Source organism: Accipiter gentilis, chromosome Z (assembly GCF_929443795.1).
Source record: "Accipiter gentilis chromosome Z, bAccGen1.1, whole genome shotgun sequence".
NCBI classification, from domain to species: Eukaryota; Metazoa; Chordata; class Aves; order Accipitriformes; family Accipitridae; genus Astur; species Astur gentilis.
In genome coordinates, this window is record NC_064919.1 from 77,614,930 (window position 1) to 77,629,202 (window position 14,273).

The 14,273-nt window shown below is 58.8% G+C and overlaps 1 protein-coding gene across 7 annotated transcripts in view; it reads right to left on the bottom strand.

Annotated features, from left to right (window-relative positions):
• Positions 1–3,523: 3,523 nt before the first annotated feature.
• The window catches only part of TLN1 (talin 1), a 36,218-nt gene continuing 25,468 nt past the window's right edge, over positions 3,524–14,273 (bottom strand). For all 7 annotated transcript variants that reach the window (XM_049794553.1, XM_049794552.1, XM_049794555.1 and 4 more), the window contains exons 44-57: positions 13,994–14,140; positions 12,880–13,046; positions 12,472–12,655; positions 12,093–12,218; positions 11,695–11,811; positions 11,430–11,615; positions 11,214–11,321; positions 8,116–8,221; positions 7,850–7,974; positions 7,426–7,551; positions 7,220–7,282; positions 6,778–6,960; positions 5,391–5,516; positions 3,524–4,761 (exon numbers count right to left, since the gene is read on the bottom strand). In XM_049794553.1, coding sequence (XP_049650510.1) covers positions 4,630–4,761; positions 5,391–5,516; positions 6,778–6,960; positions 7,220–7,282; positions 7,426–7,551; positions 7,850–7,974; positions 8,116–8,221; positions 11,214–11,321; positions 11,430–11,615; positions 11,695–11,811; positions 12,093–12,218; positions 12,472–12,655; positions 12,880–13,046; positions 13,994–14,140 — 1,896 coding nt within the window. In that variant the 3' untranslated portion in view covers positions 3,524–4,629. The remainder of the gene's footprint in view (positions 4,762–5,390; positions 5,517–6,777; positions 6,961–7,219; positions 7,283–7,425; positions 7,552–7,849; positions 7,975–8,115; positions 8,222–11,213; positions 11,322–11,429; positions 11,616–11,694; positions 11,812–12,092; positions 12,219–12,471; positions 12,656–12,879; positions 13,047–13,993; positions 14,141–14,273) is intronic.

The window sequence follows — 14,273 nt, forward strand, 5'->3', positions numbered from 1 at the left end:
AGAGCCGGGGAGGGGCCGCGCCGGGCGGGGGCTGCCCCGGGACCTCCCCCGCCGCCCGCCAGAACCTTTTAGGGACAGGCTGGCCACTGCGGGCCGCACCGGGCGGGACGGGGAGGGGGGCACCCCTGGCGGCCACCGCCACAGCCCCGGCGCCGGGCACCCACGGGGGGCAGCGGGCGAGGGACGACGACACCCACGGGGGGCCAGCGGGCGAGGGACGGTCAGCCCGGGGCACAGCGGTCGGGGTGCCCCGGGGCCACCGTGGGGCACCGCACGAGGGGTACCCCGGGGGCAGCGTGGTGGGGACACCCCCGAGCACAGCGGTAGGGACATTTCTGGCGGCACTTCCACCGTGGTGCCGGGCTGAGGTCGGGGGGGATGGACCCCTGTGACCTCTCACCGCGGTGGGGAACACGCCATGTCTGGCCCTGCGCTTGGGGACTGCTGTTACTGCGCCCCGGGGACACCACCAGCCATCCACCCCACAGGGGTTGAGACCTTGCCTCTGCTCCGGCCAGAGCTGTCCCCACCCTAGAGGACATCGCATGGCTGGCACGGCCCTGGGCACACTTCATGCCCTGTCACTGCACCCTGGGGCCCGAGGGACCCTGCTTGCTGGCGATGGCTTGGGGGAACTTCAGGGGCTGGCACGGCACTTGGGGACCCCCGTGGGCTGGCACTGAAGTTTTGGAGACACTCTTAGTCTGTGATTGCACTCAGGGACGCCCACGGGCTGTGACTGCAGCTGGGGACACCCATAAACTGTGACTGCAATCGGGGACATCACAGGCTGGCACTGCAGAGACACCCACAGGCTGGGATTGCACTCAGGGACACCCACGGGCTGTGACTGCAGTTGAGGACACCCACAGGCTGAGATTGCATTTGGGGATACCATGGGCTGGCACTGCCCACATGGGGAAAATCTCCCGGGAGAGAAGCCAGTGGAGCTCCTGACCTCCCCATCCAGCTTCTGTGACATGGTGAGGTAGGAGGGCCCCAGATCCGTGCAGGCTCCCTGGGACCCAGCTCCCCACTACCTTGCACCCTGGTGCCACTGTCCCTGGCACCCACAGGGACACCTGGCATAGGCACAGCCCATAGGGTGGCATTTCAGGGTGACGCAGGGCAGCACGCCACCCCTCTCCATCTTTCTGCTCTAAATAAACTGTATTCCACAGGCAAAAAAATGCAAACCCTTCAGATCCTGGCTCCTCCAAAAATAACCCACACTTTAATAACGCTCGTAAATGCTTCTGGCGCATTCCCAGCTGCAGGGTGGGCTCTGGGCAGGGGGGGCTGGAAGGAGCCAGCGAAGGGGCCGCGGGAGCCATGCAGCATGTGGGGAGGCTGAGATGGGATGGGGACAGGAGCGGTGTGTGGGGTCCCCCAGCCCATCGGCCGGGGGACGCATCCAGCCCTTGCCTGCTGCAACTTTTCAGCACCTGTGCTCCAAGCAGAGAGGAGCAAAAGGTTTTCGAGAGCTGGAGAAAGTGGCTTTCTAGGAGCCCTCAGCCCAGGGTTGTGGGGACCATAGGAGTGATGGAAGCAGCCGAGGACCAAGGGGCTGCTGGCACCATGGGGAAAGCAGCAGAAGAGCCACTGCTGGACTCTGGAGAGCCGCTATTAATACTGACGAATTAGGCACATATTTGGACAAGGAGATTCAGTAACCGCCAGCACACGGCTTCTGAGGGGAGGGGGAAGATCCATCTCCCATCATTCCCGGGCGAGGATGGATTTTTTTTCTGCAAGATGCTTTGGCCCAAGCAACTTCATGGGCTTACTGCATGAGGGAAAGACGATGATCTGCATAGTGCAAGCAGCCAGGCAGTTGCCCTGGAGCCCTCAGATGTCCCCTCAAAAGATGCAGTTTTCCCTTGCTGCCCGTTCCCCTGTGTGCCAGGCATCATGGCCACATCCTACTGGCACAGCTAGGGCTATCCAGGTGCCCAGGCCCGTGAGTCTGCCCTCAAGGCTGTCCTCCGGGGTGACCTCTGGGACAAGCGCAGAGGGGTGTGCGTGCACATCCCTCCCATTGCTGACCCAATGCCCAGCCCTGCACTGGGCTAAGGTCTCCAAGGACGGGGACCCTCCTCCGTGTCCCACTCTAGGGTCTGACCACGCTCCCAGCAAAAGGCTTGTCCTGCCATCTGACAGGAACTTCCCAGGTGCAACCAATGCCGCAGCCTCTCGCGCCATTCCTGGGCTCCTCGAGAAGTTGGGCTGCAGCTTTCATGCCTGCCTCCAACTTAGCTGGATTTGGGTCCCTGCAGAGGTGCTGGTGCGTCTTGACTGTGGCTTCCCAGCTCCAAGCCTCCACATGTGCTTGTCCAAACCTGCCTGCCAAAATAACCTCTTGCTCCAGTGGGTGAGATTTAGGGGGCTGGGGTGAATTGCACCCCATCTCCCTCCCCTGGTGTTGGTGCCACCACCCCTTGCCCCTACCCCAGCCCAGAGAACACAGCAGTAGATGTGCTTGCAGCCCTCTGCCCGGGATGTTGGAGCTCCCTTGGTCCCAGGACGCCGGGATGAGGCCAGGGCTGCTGCCACACTGTGCCTGCTCACTGTCCTTGCTGGTCACTCCGAGGGGCCCTGTGCCTGGCCAGTACCTGGGTGATAGCCTGGTGCAGGGTCAGGCCAGCGCAGATTGTCAGGGGACAGCTGGGAGGACTGGGATGCCTGCGAGAGCCACAAATCCACCCTGGAGCCTGGCCAGGGGTGAGCATGCCACGGGGGACAGCCCCTCTGCACCCCCAAGGACGTGCCTGCAAGGGGACAGGGGTCACCGGCCGGGATGCTGCGGGATGCTGAACTCGTTGCTCGTGATGCTTGTAGCTCCTGCTGCTGGGGACAGGTCCCGGAGGCAGGGGACACGTGCCAGGCCACCCGAGTCCCCGCTCCACCCCACAGCATCCCTGCCTGCCCCGCCGCTGCTTGGGCCCCCCGAACCCCCGCTGAGTGACAGGGTGGGAACAGGTGGGGGGACATGCTCAGGGCAGCTGCTGGCCGCACAGGTTGGCCCTGGGGGGCTATTTCGGGGCGTGAGCTCAGCGCCAGCAGCCGGGAGGGCTCCGGCCACATTCCCAGACCCGCAGCACCAAGGGCTGCCACTTGTCCACCGGTGGGCCACCAGTGACCGGGGGGTCTCCCACCTGCACCCCTGTAGCACCCTACCCAGGGATATTTTCAGCTGGCAGCAGGAGTGGGGCCAGGAGCCCGGCTGCTCACCCCCCCCCCCCCGCCCCCCCAAATCTCAAATCCCCCAGCAACAAAATCCCCAGGGCCCCCTCCCGCAGTGGCGGCTCCCCCAGCAGCACCTGCGAGGGCCGGCACATGGCTGGCAGCGGGGGTCTGGCCTGCCGGGTGCCTTGGGCTGGACGTGCCTCAAATATTTTCCGTGCTGTATAAGCACTCGTGCTATCCTCCCCCGCCTCTGCCGGGAGGGCAGGTGGCTGTAGCCCCCCTGCCCACCAGTCCTGCCTTTCTCCTGGGGGGGTCCCATTGATAACCAGGTGGCAAGGAAGCAGGAAAACCAGATTTTATTGATGAACGTGTCTTTCCTAGGAGACATCGGCATCCCCTGCCCCACCCTGGAGCCTCAGGGGGAGCTGGTTTCCTTCAATGTTTAATATGGGATGCTTAAAGTATCAAAATAGTGAGAGAAGCCTCAGCAAGTGCAAAGGGGGAGGGATGGGGGTCCCGGAGCCGAGGAGGGCTGGGATGCTGGGTTGCGGGACCACAGCAAGAGCTGGGTGTTAGTGGGCAGGGAACGAGCTGGGGGCAGGGAATAAATGAACTTGGAAAGCTGCAGGCTCAATACTAGAGAAATGGAAAAGTTACAAAAATACTGCAGATCTTGGAACACGATGCAGGCACTTGGGAAGGAGGAGGAGGGCAGAACTGGCTGGGGCCGTGGGCAGGGAGAAGCCCTGCGGGAAGGCAAAGAGCGGCTCTGGGATTGAACCCATCGCACGCCCCGCATCCCTGAGCAGAGGCACTGTGGCTTCCAGCCCTGCTGCTCCCCAGAGAGGCCCAGGCTGAAAAAGATGCTCACGGGGGGGACACTCAGTGCCTCCCGGGAAGTTGTGGAGGAAGAGGAAGAGGAGAAGGAATATTCAGCCAGCAATAAGGCATTGGAGGTGAAAGGCGGCTCCGTGCGAGAGCTTAGCTAGGGACCATGCTTCTCCCTGCACCCATCGCACAGGAGAGGGCAAGCTGCCAGCCTCTCCCCCTCCTGTGTGGAGGAGAGAGAAGAAAGGAGCACAAGTGGGAACGACGAAGGCACACGGAAAAATCCCCTATAATGAAGAGCTCTCCAGCCCTGCACACTGGTGCTGGCGGAGGAGCCCTGAACCCGTGCAGCCCCGGCTCCCACCCCTGCTGTGTCCCTCCAGGCGCTCTGGCTGTGCCCTGGGTGCGTGTGGGAAGGTGGGCTGGGGTAGCGAAGCGGCGTTGCTGGTGCGGCGCCGGCTTGGAGCGGCAGCTGGGTTAGTCCCGGTGCTCTGGGTGCAGGCAGAGCTCTGGTCTAGCCCAGGCAGCCCTTCGCTTGAGGCGGGTTGTCTTAAATAGGAGCGGGCGGGCGGGCGGGCAGCAGTCTGTGCGGTGAGCGGCAGGAGGGCGCGGGGCTCAGTTCTGCTCCTCGTCCCGCAGCTCCGAGGGCAGGAACTTGTACTGCTGCTGCCGGATCATAGCCAGCTTCTTCCGCGCCTCCTCCAGCTCCCGCTCCTTGCGCAGCATCTCCTCCTGGGCGGCGATGATCTGCCGGGAGAGAGCCCTGGGGTCACAGCCGTCTCTGACAGGGATGGCCGGAGCCTCTGCCACGGCAAGGCTGACCCCAGAGCCAGGCTCTCCGGCTGCTGCTTCCCACCCGTGAAAGCCACAGACTCCCTGGGCTGGTGTGGCCCCAGGGCACGAGGGCTGTTGTCCCTGCGGTGGGACCGTGGTCCTCTGGACATAACGGGGAGCAGCACAGCTGCCGCAGCACAGCCCCATGCACCCTGTAGAGGGGTCTCAGCTGCAAGCCTGTGGCCTGGAGGCAGTGCTGGGACCTGTGGCAGCTTTCACCCCTTACCCAATGTTTTGCCCTTCACACGTGTCATGGACACTGGGATGGTGTGGGCACTGCACCAAGGAGAAGTCAGGCCGTTACACTACTGGAAGCATGCACCATCACAGGCTGTGCCCACCGCTTCATGTGGCAGGACGATGGTGAAGCCACAGTGTTTAGTTGGCACTGGGTGGGATGGGAACACCCGCAGCATTTCTGTGAGGCTCTCTGGAGACATGCCCCGTGCTGGTGGGTGGTAGGACATGCTCCTCAGACAGGCACACAGAGGTTGTGGTGGCAGCCAGAGCCACCCCTGCCCCATCAGAGCAGCCCAGCTCACCTGTGCAATTCCCCCAACCATCTTCTCCTTCACCACCACCGTTTCGTCATGGTCCTGGAAGGCAGCTGCCTTCTGCGCTGCCTTCACCAGATTGTCCGACGCTCTCTTTACTGCATTGCCGGCAGCCTGCAGCAGGGAAGAGGGGGAGCGGCAGTGTTTAAGTCACAGCCCCAGGGTACGACTGATGCCGGGCTGGGGGCGCAAAAGAACCCCTGCCCCAGGCTGGTCTGGCAGGCAGGACAGGCAGCCAGGCCCGCTGGGAGCCGCAGGCAGGGATTCCTTTAAATGGCTCGCTGCCTTGCCACCCGCTCATGACCATTTCAGGCACTGCTGCTCAGAGCCAGGCTCTGGCTCCTGTCTGAGCCGTGGGGCAGGGAGTGGGGGGGCAGCCCTTCAGATCCTCCTCAGCCCTTGGCCCCAAGGCACCAGTGCTGGGACCCCATGTTAACTCCCCAACACATGGGCATTAACCTCTTGTGTGCCATGGCCTCTGAGGATTAAGAGTACTACAAAAAATGCCCCCAAAACACTATCCTCTTGAATGCCAGTGACACAGTGCACACATTTGTCCTGGTTTTGGCTGGGATAGACTTAATTTTCTTCCTAGTAGCTGGTACAGTGCTATGTCTTGGATTTATTATGAGAATAACATTGATAACTGACATTTTCAGTTGTTGCTAAGTAGTGTTTATACTAATTTAAGGACTTTTTCAGCTTCTCATGCCCAGCCAGTAAGAAGGCTGGGGGGGGCACAAGAAGATGGGAGGGGACACAGCCAGGACAATTGGCCCAAACTGGCCAAGGGAATATTCCATACCATGTGACATTATACCCAGTATATGAAATGGGAGGAGTGGGCTGGAGGGGGTGGATTGCTGCTTGGGAACTAATTGGACATTGGTCAGCAAGTGGTAAGCAATTACACTGTGCATCACTTGTTTTGTATATTCTAATCAGTTTATTATTGTCATTATTATTATTATTATTATTATCTTCCTTTCTGTCCTATTAAACTGTCTCTATCTCAACCCACGAGTTTTATTTTTTCTCCATTATCTCCCCCGTCCCACAGGGAGGGGAGTGAGCGAGCGGCTGCGTGGTGCTTAGTTGTTGGCTGGGGTTAAACCACAACAGCATTTCAGGTATTCCTGTGCCAGTTCATCATCCACCTGGCTCAGCAGCCCAGCATCACTCCCTCGCCTGGCACAAAGCTACCAGTGAAGTCCAAGCAACCTGGAGCCTGTGCTCCAATGAGGTCCCTGCTGATGGCACACAGACAGGGAGCATGAGCCCTGGAGAACACCCATGTGCCCTTGTCCCACTCCCATGCACCCCTTGAGCAGCTGGGAGGAGGCAGCTGGGGCTGGAGGGGCAGCCTGGGACTCACCTGGAGCCGCTTCATGGCCTCCGAGTCATGGTCAGCCTTCACCTTGCAGGCCACCAGGAGCTGCGCCGTGGAGGCAGCCACCTGCTTGGCAGATGAGATGAGCTTCTCCTCGCTGGCGTGGCCCTGCACCGCTGCATTGGCGGCTTCGCACAGGTTGTTGGTGGCAGCAGCCACCATGCGTGCCTACGGCGAGAGAGGCTGTCAGGGGGGGTCTGGGAGCCTCCCCTGAGGAGGGTATGCCCTGACCGGCCCCAAGGAGGTTGTGGAGCGTGGGGTGGTGACAACCAGCTTCCACGCCATGTCTCAGATGGTGGGAGAGGGAGTAAGAAGCATGGCAGCTTCTTCCACTGAGGAGAACGGCCAGGGCAGAGCATCCTCATCTTTGCAGAAGGAGCCAAAAGGAGGGTCCCCCCCATCCCCTGAGCATGACCTTGATACTCACAGCTGAAATGAGTCCCTGGGACCACTGTCCATCATCCACTGCATTGGCGGGGATGGCGCCCACCTGCAAGGAAGGAGAGGAGGACTGAGGCTCACCACGCCGCACACCCCTTGCCACAGAGCACGAGGGCTACAAGCAGCCCTGGGAGAAGGGAGAACCCACCACAGCCCTATATTTTTGTATTTCTTTCCTTCTTCCAGCCTTACCTTTCCTTGGGCCACTAATTCTCGCTGGGCTGCTGAGGCTGCCTTCACCAGGGCGCTAGTGGCTGCAGCAATGGATTTGGCAGCTTCCAGGATCTGCTCCTCAAAGTTCAGGCTCTCATCTGCTTGCTGTGGGCAAAAGCGGGGTTTAAGTCTCAGGCAAGGGTGCTAGGACAAATGGAGCAGAGCAGGATGATGGCTGCAGGGGGCTGAAGGGGCACATGTAAAGCTGAATTAAGGGCTGTGGGGTGCAGGAGGGCGTGGGCTGCCCGAGGAAGGTCCAGCTGGGAATGTGGGAGGCAGCAGGAGCACAGGAAGAGGGACCAGTTGTTGGATGGGGCTTCACATGTGGCTGAAACACAGGCAGAAGAGCCCCAGACCACCCCAAGCTGAGCATGGGGGGTCAGCCAAGGCTCAGCACCACTACCTTGGGCTTGGCTCTTGGTTTCAGCTGCTCCAGCTTCTTGGCTGCAGCCTCAATGGCAGCTGCTGCCCCCAGCAGCTCATTCTCAGCGATGACGGTGGGGTCTTCTGGGTCAACCCACTCTGTCCCTAGAAAAAACAGGAAGCAAGGCAGGTTAAACTTGTGTGCGGTTTCATTTCTGACTTGCCCTACCTCCTCCATCAGCAGCTGAGCCCTCCACCCTAATCCCAGCCCTCAGTCCTACCCCTTTGAGCAGGACCTTTCCTCACCTTTCATGGCCTCGGCTGCCTGGATGAGCTCGGTGACAGAGCTGGCCACGCGCTTGGAGTAGCCTGCCAGCTGCTGCTTCAGCTCGTGAGTTGGCTTCTGCAGGATCTGCGGGGAAGAAGCAGATGTAAACGCCTGGAAAAGGAGGACCTTGGAGGTCTGTTTAAGGTGCGCTTCCCAGGGAAGCAGGGTGGGATCCCCCAGCTCCCCCCTAACATGTGTACACAACAGACGTTGTCTGTGATGCTTTCCTGAGCGAGCCTGGCTGGTCTCCTCCTGCCCAATGATGGGATGAGCTTCCCCTTAGCCCTTCTGCATCCACGGCTTCTGGGACATCTCACAGACACAAGATCCTCAGCAAAAGCCTTCCTGCACTCAGCAGCTACCCCCTCCAGGATTTCTTCCCCCCCAAAAGCATTTCAAGCTCCAGAAGCATTTCCCCCTCGCTGTCCCCATTTTCGAGATTTGTCTGCAAACACAGGCTGGGCAAAGGGGGGGACCCTGCAGCCACATCCCAGCCCAGGAGGGCTGGCCCCGCTGGGACAAGGTGGCAGGCAGAACCATGAGGGTCCTTCACTGGGGTTGGAGGGGGGGACACATGCACATACCACAGCACACGTGTGCACACACACCGGGTCTGTACACACAAGCAGAGCTCACCGCTGGCCTGACTCGCACCGTACAGGCAGCAGCTGCCCATCAGCTAGAGCAGGTGTGAGTACACACACACACACAGATGGACCCTGGGTCCCTGCGGACACACACAAGTGCCACCCCAGCACTGGGCTGGGCACACAGACACACCGTGAGCAAGGCTCATGCTGAGGTTAGACACCAGCAGGCAGCCCAATGACGCCTTACTCACCGGCTTACAGGGAGGGAGGGAGAAGAGAGAGAAGAAAGCAGTGAACGCCCCAGCCGGGACACGCGGGCGCTGGGGACTGGGGGCCCAGGGAGGGCAGGGGAAGGTGGGTGCTCTCCTGTGAGGGGTGAAGTGCAGCCAAGAGGAGAGGTGGGAACGAAGGGTCAGAGGTCCCGGGTGTGGAGCTGTGCTGCTATCATTAGCTCATACTTCATCTTTGCAGGGCAGGGGGAGCCGGGGCACCTGGATGAGGCTCCCACGGCTGGAGAAGCCACCTACGCCCAGAGCAGCCGTGAAGCCGCTCTCCTCCTCGCCCCCCTTTACACCTTATTTCTCCCCACCCTGAATTGCTTCACTGCAGTTTTCAGCCACTGGATCTTCCTGCTTTTGGAGGGAGAGACCTACTCTTACGAAAAAGTCCTCATGGAGGTTCAAATTCCTTCCCCTCCCCAGTGAAATATGCAGGCTTTCCCACTTCTCTGTTGGGAGCCACATTTTCCACCCTGAGTCAAATAACCCTCCTTCTCAAACCCTAACAAGGCTTGTTCATGCTCCGTGCAAGGGACTGGTTCCCACGCGGACACAACTTACAGCAATGCACTTGCTGCTGCTGCGGAGTGAGGCAGCATTGCATCTGCCATTTCCCCTCCCATTCCCCTACATCCTTCATGCTTGTGGCTTTCCAGGAACCTGCTGCCCTCTGATAAATGGGACCCGTGAGCTTCGTTCCTCCCTTTGCAGACCAGAGTGCTGCGGAGGCTGGAGGTGTCATAGCTTTATCCTGGACTTGAGTGGGGCCATCCAGCAAAGTCACCAGAGCTGCATGTGGCAGCTCAGTCCCCGAGCTGAAGGCACACAGCGATGGCTGGTTTGCCCTCATAAGTGCATCCAGGCTAAAGGCCACATTATTAAGTCTGCTATCTACTCTGAAAACGTGTTTAAAACTGCTAAATGGTCTCTTCCTGGAGCTGAAGGCACCCTGGAAGCTATAAGCTTGCGAAGATGCACCTCCAGTGAACGTTTCATGGGATGTACCAATGCATGATATTCAAGAGGTGTCGCATGGCAGCTGGACAGTTACACCCAAAATACAGTGGAATAGCATGTTCCTGCAAGCAGGCTGACCTTGGGCACTGCCACACTGTCATTAGCCCAATCATCTGTTAACAACAGGTGAGCCAGAGAATTTCTCCTCGGCACTCCAGCCTTGGCTGCCTTGACTTACTTGTGGCTAAAGCATCTTCCAGACAGACATGTGATCTAGATGCAGAGGACAGAAAACTCACTGCTCCCCTTGAAACTGCACCCCAGTAGTTACTTCCTCCAGTTAAAACCACACTTTGACTTGCCCTCCACCTAGCTTCAACTTCTAGCCATCAATTCCTGCCCACCTCCTGTTTGTGCTGCCAGTGCTGGTTACCCTCTGCCTAAAGGGGTTTTCCCTGCAGGAAACCACAGTCTGAGCTCCACTGCCTTGTATCTGCTGAACCTGAACAGCAGACTCTCACCAAGCACTTCTAACAAGCTTAGTGAAACCTTGCCACAGAGTTGACTTGCCCTCAATCTTTGTCCTGACCCTGCCTCCAGGGCTCTCGCAGCTCTGTGGGCTGGGTCCACACATCCCTCCAGCACCCTTGATCTCTGTGACCTTGCCAAGAATGCAAACCGCTGGAAGGACCTCACTGGATCCTTTCCAGCGCTCTGTGGTCTTAATTTGCTTCTTGTAAACTACATTTATCTTGGACAGCTAATTAAAGCAGTCAGCTGAAGTCCTCAGAAGGAATCAGATAGAGGAAGACTGGATCAAAAGTGAGCAGCTGGCACTTCCAGTCATCACCTCTGCTATTGTGGGCAATACCCATCTCCCACTCTGCTGTGAGCTTAACAAGGTCTGTTTTCACACTGCCTGAAGTCTCTTACTCCCACCACTTTTACTGTAAGCTGCTTCAGGATTTTGCTCCTGTGTTGCCGAATTTCCAGCCTCCATCTGTTTATGGCCAGTTAATCTCTGTCTGTTGTTAGCCAAATACTTTTCTTCAGAGCCTGTTTATCTCTCTGACATCTGCTTCCATGGCAGGGGCTCAGCCATGTGCTGTGCCAGCACAGGCAGTGAAGGGGGCCATGCAAAGACCTCAGTGGGAGGAGGTGCAGAGTCCAGAGGACCTTGGGGATCGGGGAACACCCTGGCATCCATGGGCAGCCTCTGCCCACCCTGGGAACCGGCGCAGGGACACTCACCACCAGCACGTGCTCCAGCAGCTCCAGGTAGCCATCAGCGCACTCCTTGCCGAAGCGCAGCGCCCGCTGCCGCACATCCCCGCTCACCTCCGGGTGGTAGGCAGCCTCCTGAAACCCAGAGACAGGGAAGCCCCGATTCACATCCAGCACCATCCCTGCCGGCACCCACAGCCACCCGCAAACCTGCTCTAGATCCATGTCTCCTGCCCGACCCACCTTGCAGGCGCGCAGCATATCCGCAATGGCACGGCGGCTCAGGTTGGCCGTGGCGATGACATCCTCCTGCCGACATGAGTTGCCAGCAGCCACCGCTTTGGCTGTGGCCATCGTGATGCCTTTCGTCATACGGATGAAGTCCTCTGGGGTAGAGACCTTGGCAGGAGGGACAGGGGAGGAGAAGACCTACGAGGCGAGACGCAGCAGTGAGGCACGGGGCAGCTAGTGGGGGGGATGGCAGCCGCAGCACCGTGGCTGTACTCACTGCCAGCTCTTGGCGTATGTGCTCTATTGTGGCCTCCAGCGCCCGGGTCCCCTTTGTGGCCTCGTCCTCGACAGCCTTCACTGTCTTCAGCAAGGAAGTGACGTTTGTCACCATCACCTGTGAAAGGGAGAAGAGAACCAGGTGAAGCCCCACGCAAGCTCTGGGCTGCTGCTGGCACCTGTCCCTCCCCCCATAGTCCACTCACACCACCTTATCTTGTTCTCCCACCAATGCCTCCTCTGCATCTTGTGCCCCACGTTTTACAGGCTCCTTCCTTGCTTCTTGCCCTGACTGCCCCCCAGTTGTCCTCCTGACCCCAAACAGGCAGAAAAGCCCCTCTGCTCTTTCTCCAGTGCCCCCCACCTTATCCCCTCCTTCCCATCATGCCCGGTTCAGACCTTGGCGGAGTTCTTCAGCTGGTAGACAGCAGGGTCATCCCCAGCTTTTCCAGCAGCTGCCTTGGTGGCACCAATCAGGTCTCCAAGTGCCTTGGCCACATCCTTCACAGCATTGATCAGGACCACCTGGGGAGAGCAAGACCAGGGCAATGGCTTGGCTACGGTCACACTCAGGCTGGGGTGATGTGGTCCAGCAGTGAGAAATTTGGGCACCCCAGGGCACACTCGGAGTCCAGCTCAGCCACCACCAGCCAAAGCCCAGCCAACCCTCTCCATGACACACAGGATCCAGCCCAGAGCACCACACGACACCTGCAACCCTCAACCACTTCAAGCAAACTATAAGCAGCCTCCATTCACCCCACACACCCCATCCCACCTGAGTCTCTGGGTCTTCAGATCCCAGGCTGGCAGCACCCAGCTTCACCACCTCTGCCAGGCGGGTGATGGTGGACACAGAGGACTGGGCAGCTTGGGCCAGCTTCTCCTGGCTGGCCGTGGCATTCTGCACTAACACCTTGGTGTCCTCCACCAGCGCCTTGGCTGTCTTCAAGATGCCCTCCCTGGGGAGAAGAAGGGAGTCAGAGAGGACGCAGTCCTCTACAAGCACACATGGTCCTTGGGGTGTAGAGAAACTGTGGACCCTGCCTTCTGTACATACAAGCAGGAGGGGAAACAGAGTCAGCCTGAACTTGCAGCTTTCCCTGGGGCTGGTCCAGGAGACCATGGGACAGAACCTGATCCCCCATCTCTGGCTGAGCAGAGGCTGGACAAGGTGCCTCAGTACCTGTGGTCAGCGAAGGTCTCCGAGTTCTCCCGGTTGAGGGTTCCTGCTGTGGCAAACATGATGGTGGTGTCGAGGTCAGCAATGATGCCAGAGACAGCGCTGGCTGCTGTGATGCACGCTTGCGTCCCACGGTTCCCAGCCTGAAGAGCTGCCAGCACGTGAGACACCTGTGGGGTATGAGTAGGGTGACTGGGGAGCGGAGCAAGTTCAGGCAACTTGCATGGCACACACCTTCTCCAACACCTCCAAGGATGGAGCCGCTCTATACCAAGGAGAGGAATTGGGAATCATGTGGTCTGGACACCCCTTCTTAGCTTCCAGTTATTTATTTTTACCTTGTACCTATCATGTTTGGGGGTCCAGGAGAAATTGGACTCTGGTAGTTTCCAAATGAATAAGGTTTGCATGGTGGGCATCAGAACATCACAACTTGTTCTTTCTTTAGCTGCTAAATTCTATTTCTGTACTTGGGCAAGCACTCAAAGGAGAACAAGTCTCCTGACGGAAAACAATCTTGGAAAGGAAGGACCTGCGGGAGGTCCTGAGCATGCAGGCACGTGCCAGGCATGGTGAACAAGTGTTTTTTTGCTTTTGTGATTTTCCGTACAAGCACTGCTGCTCTGCCCTTACTGGCTAGAGTTTTTAAGCTATGTTTTCATCTGTTATTCAGAAGTGGGATCTTTAGATTGACAGACAGGACGCTTTCCCCCATGCCAGCAAAAGGTGAGTGGGAGATCAATCACCCAGCACAAGCTGGAAGCTTGGCTGAAGACACAGCAAACGCTATGCCCACCACTTCAAGAGCTGATTTGGAGAGCCCTGAGCTGCCACCAGTGTGTAGATCAGTCTCTCCTGGCAGGCCATCATTGGCATATCAGCAGGCAGCACCTGAACATCACACTCACCCCTCACAGCACCAGCTGCTGTTATGGTGTCTGGAGAGGGGGATCCATCCTCCACCCTGTCAGCTGGGCAGGGCGAGCATGGCTGAGAGAGCCAGCAGAGCCCAATAGGACCAGGGGAGAACCTAGCATGGTAGCTCCAAGGGCATGTGGCTCAATCCAGCATCCCTCTCGCCTCACCACATCGTCACCCCTCTCTCTGGACCACTTACTTTCTCAGAAACCTTGCGTGCACTCTCTATCAGCTCCTTCTTGGTGTAGGCATCACTGGGGCTGCATTGCAGGGCTCCAGCCTTGGTGACCAGGGCAGCGCAGCCATGACCCAGCTCCTGCACCCGGCGCTTGATGTGGGAGCCAATCTGGAGAGAAATGAGCGCGTGAGCCAGCAGGGAACTAAGCCCCACATCCGTGATACCCGCTGGGAAACACTAGCCAGCCCCAGCCAGCTCCTCTCTCTCAATCCTCCCACTCAGGAGGGGCAAAAAGCAAACA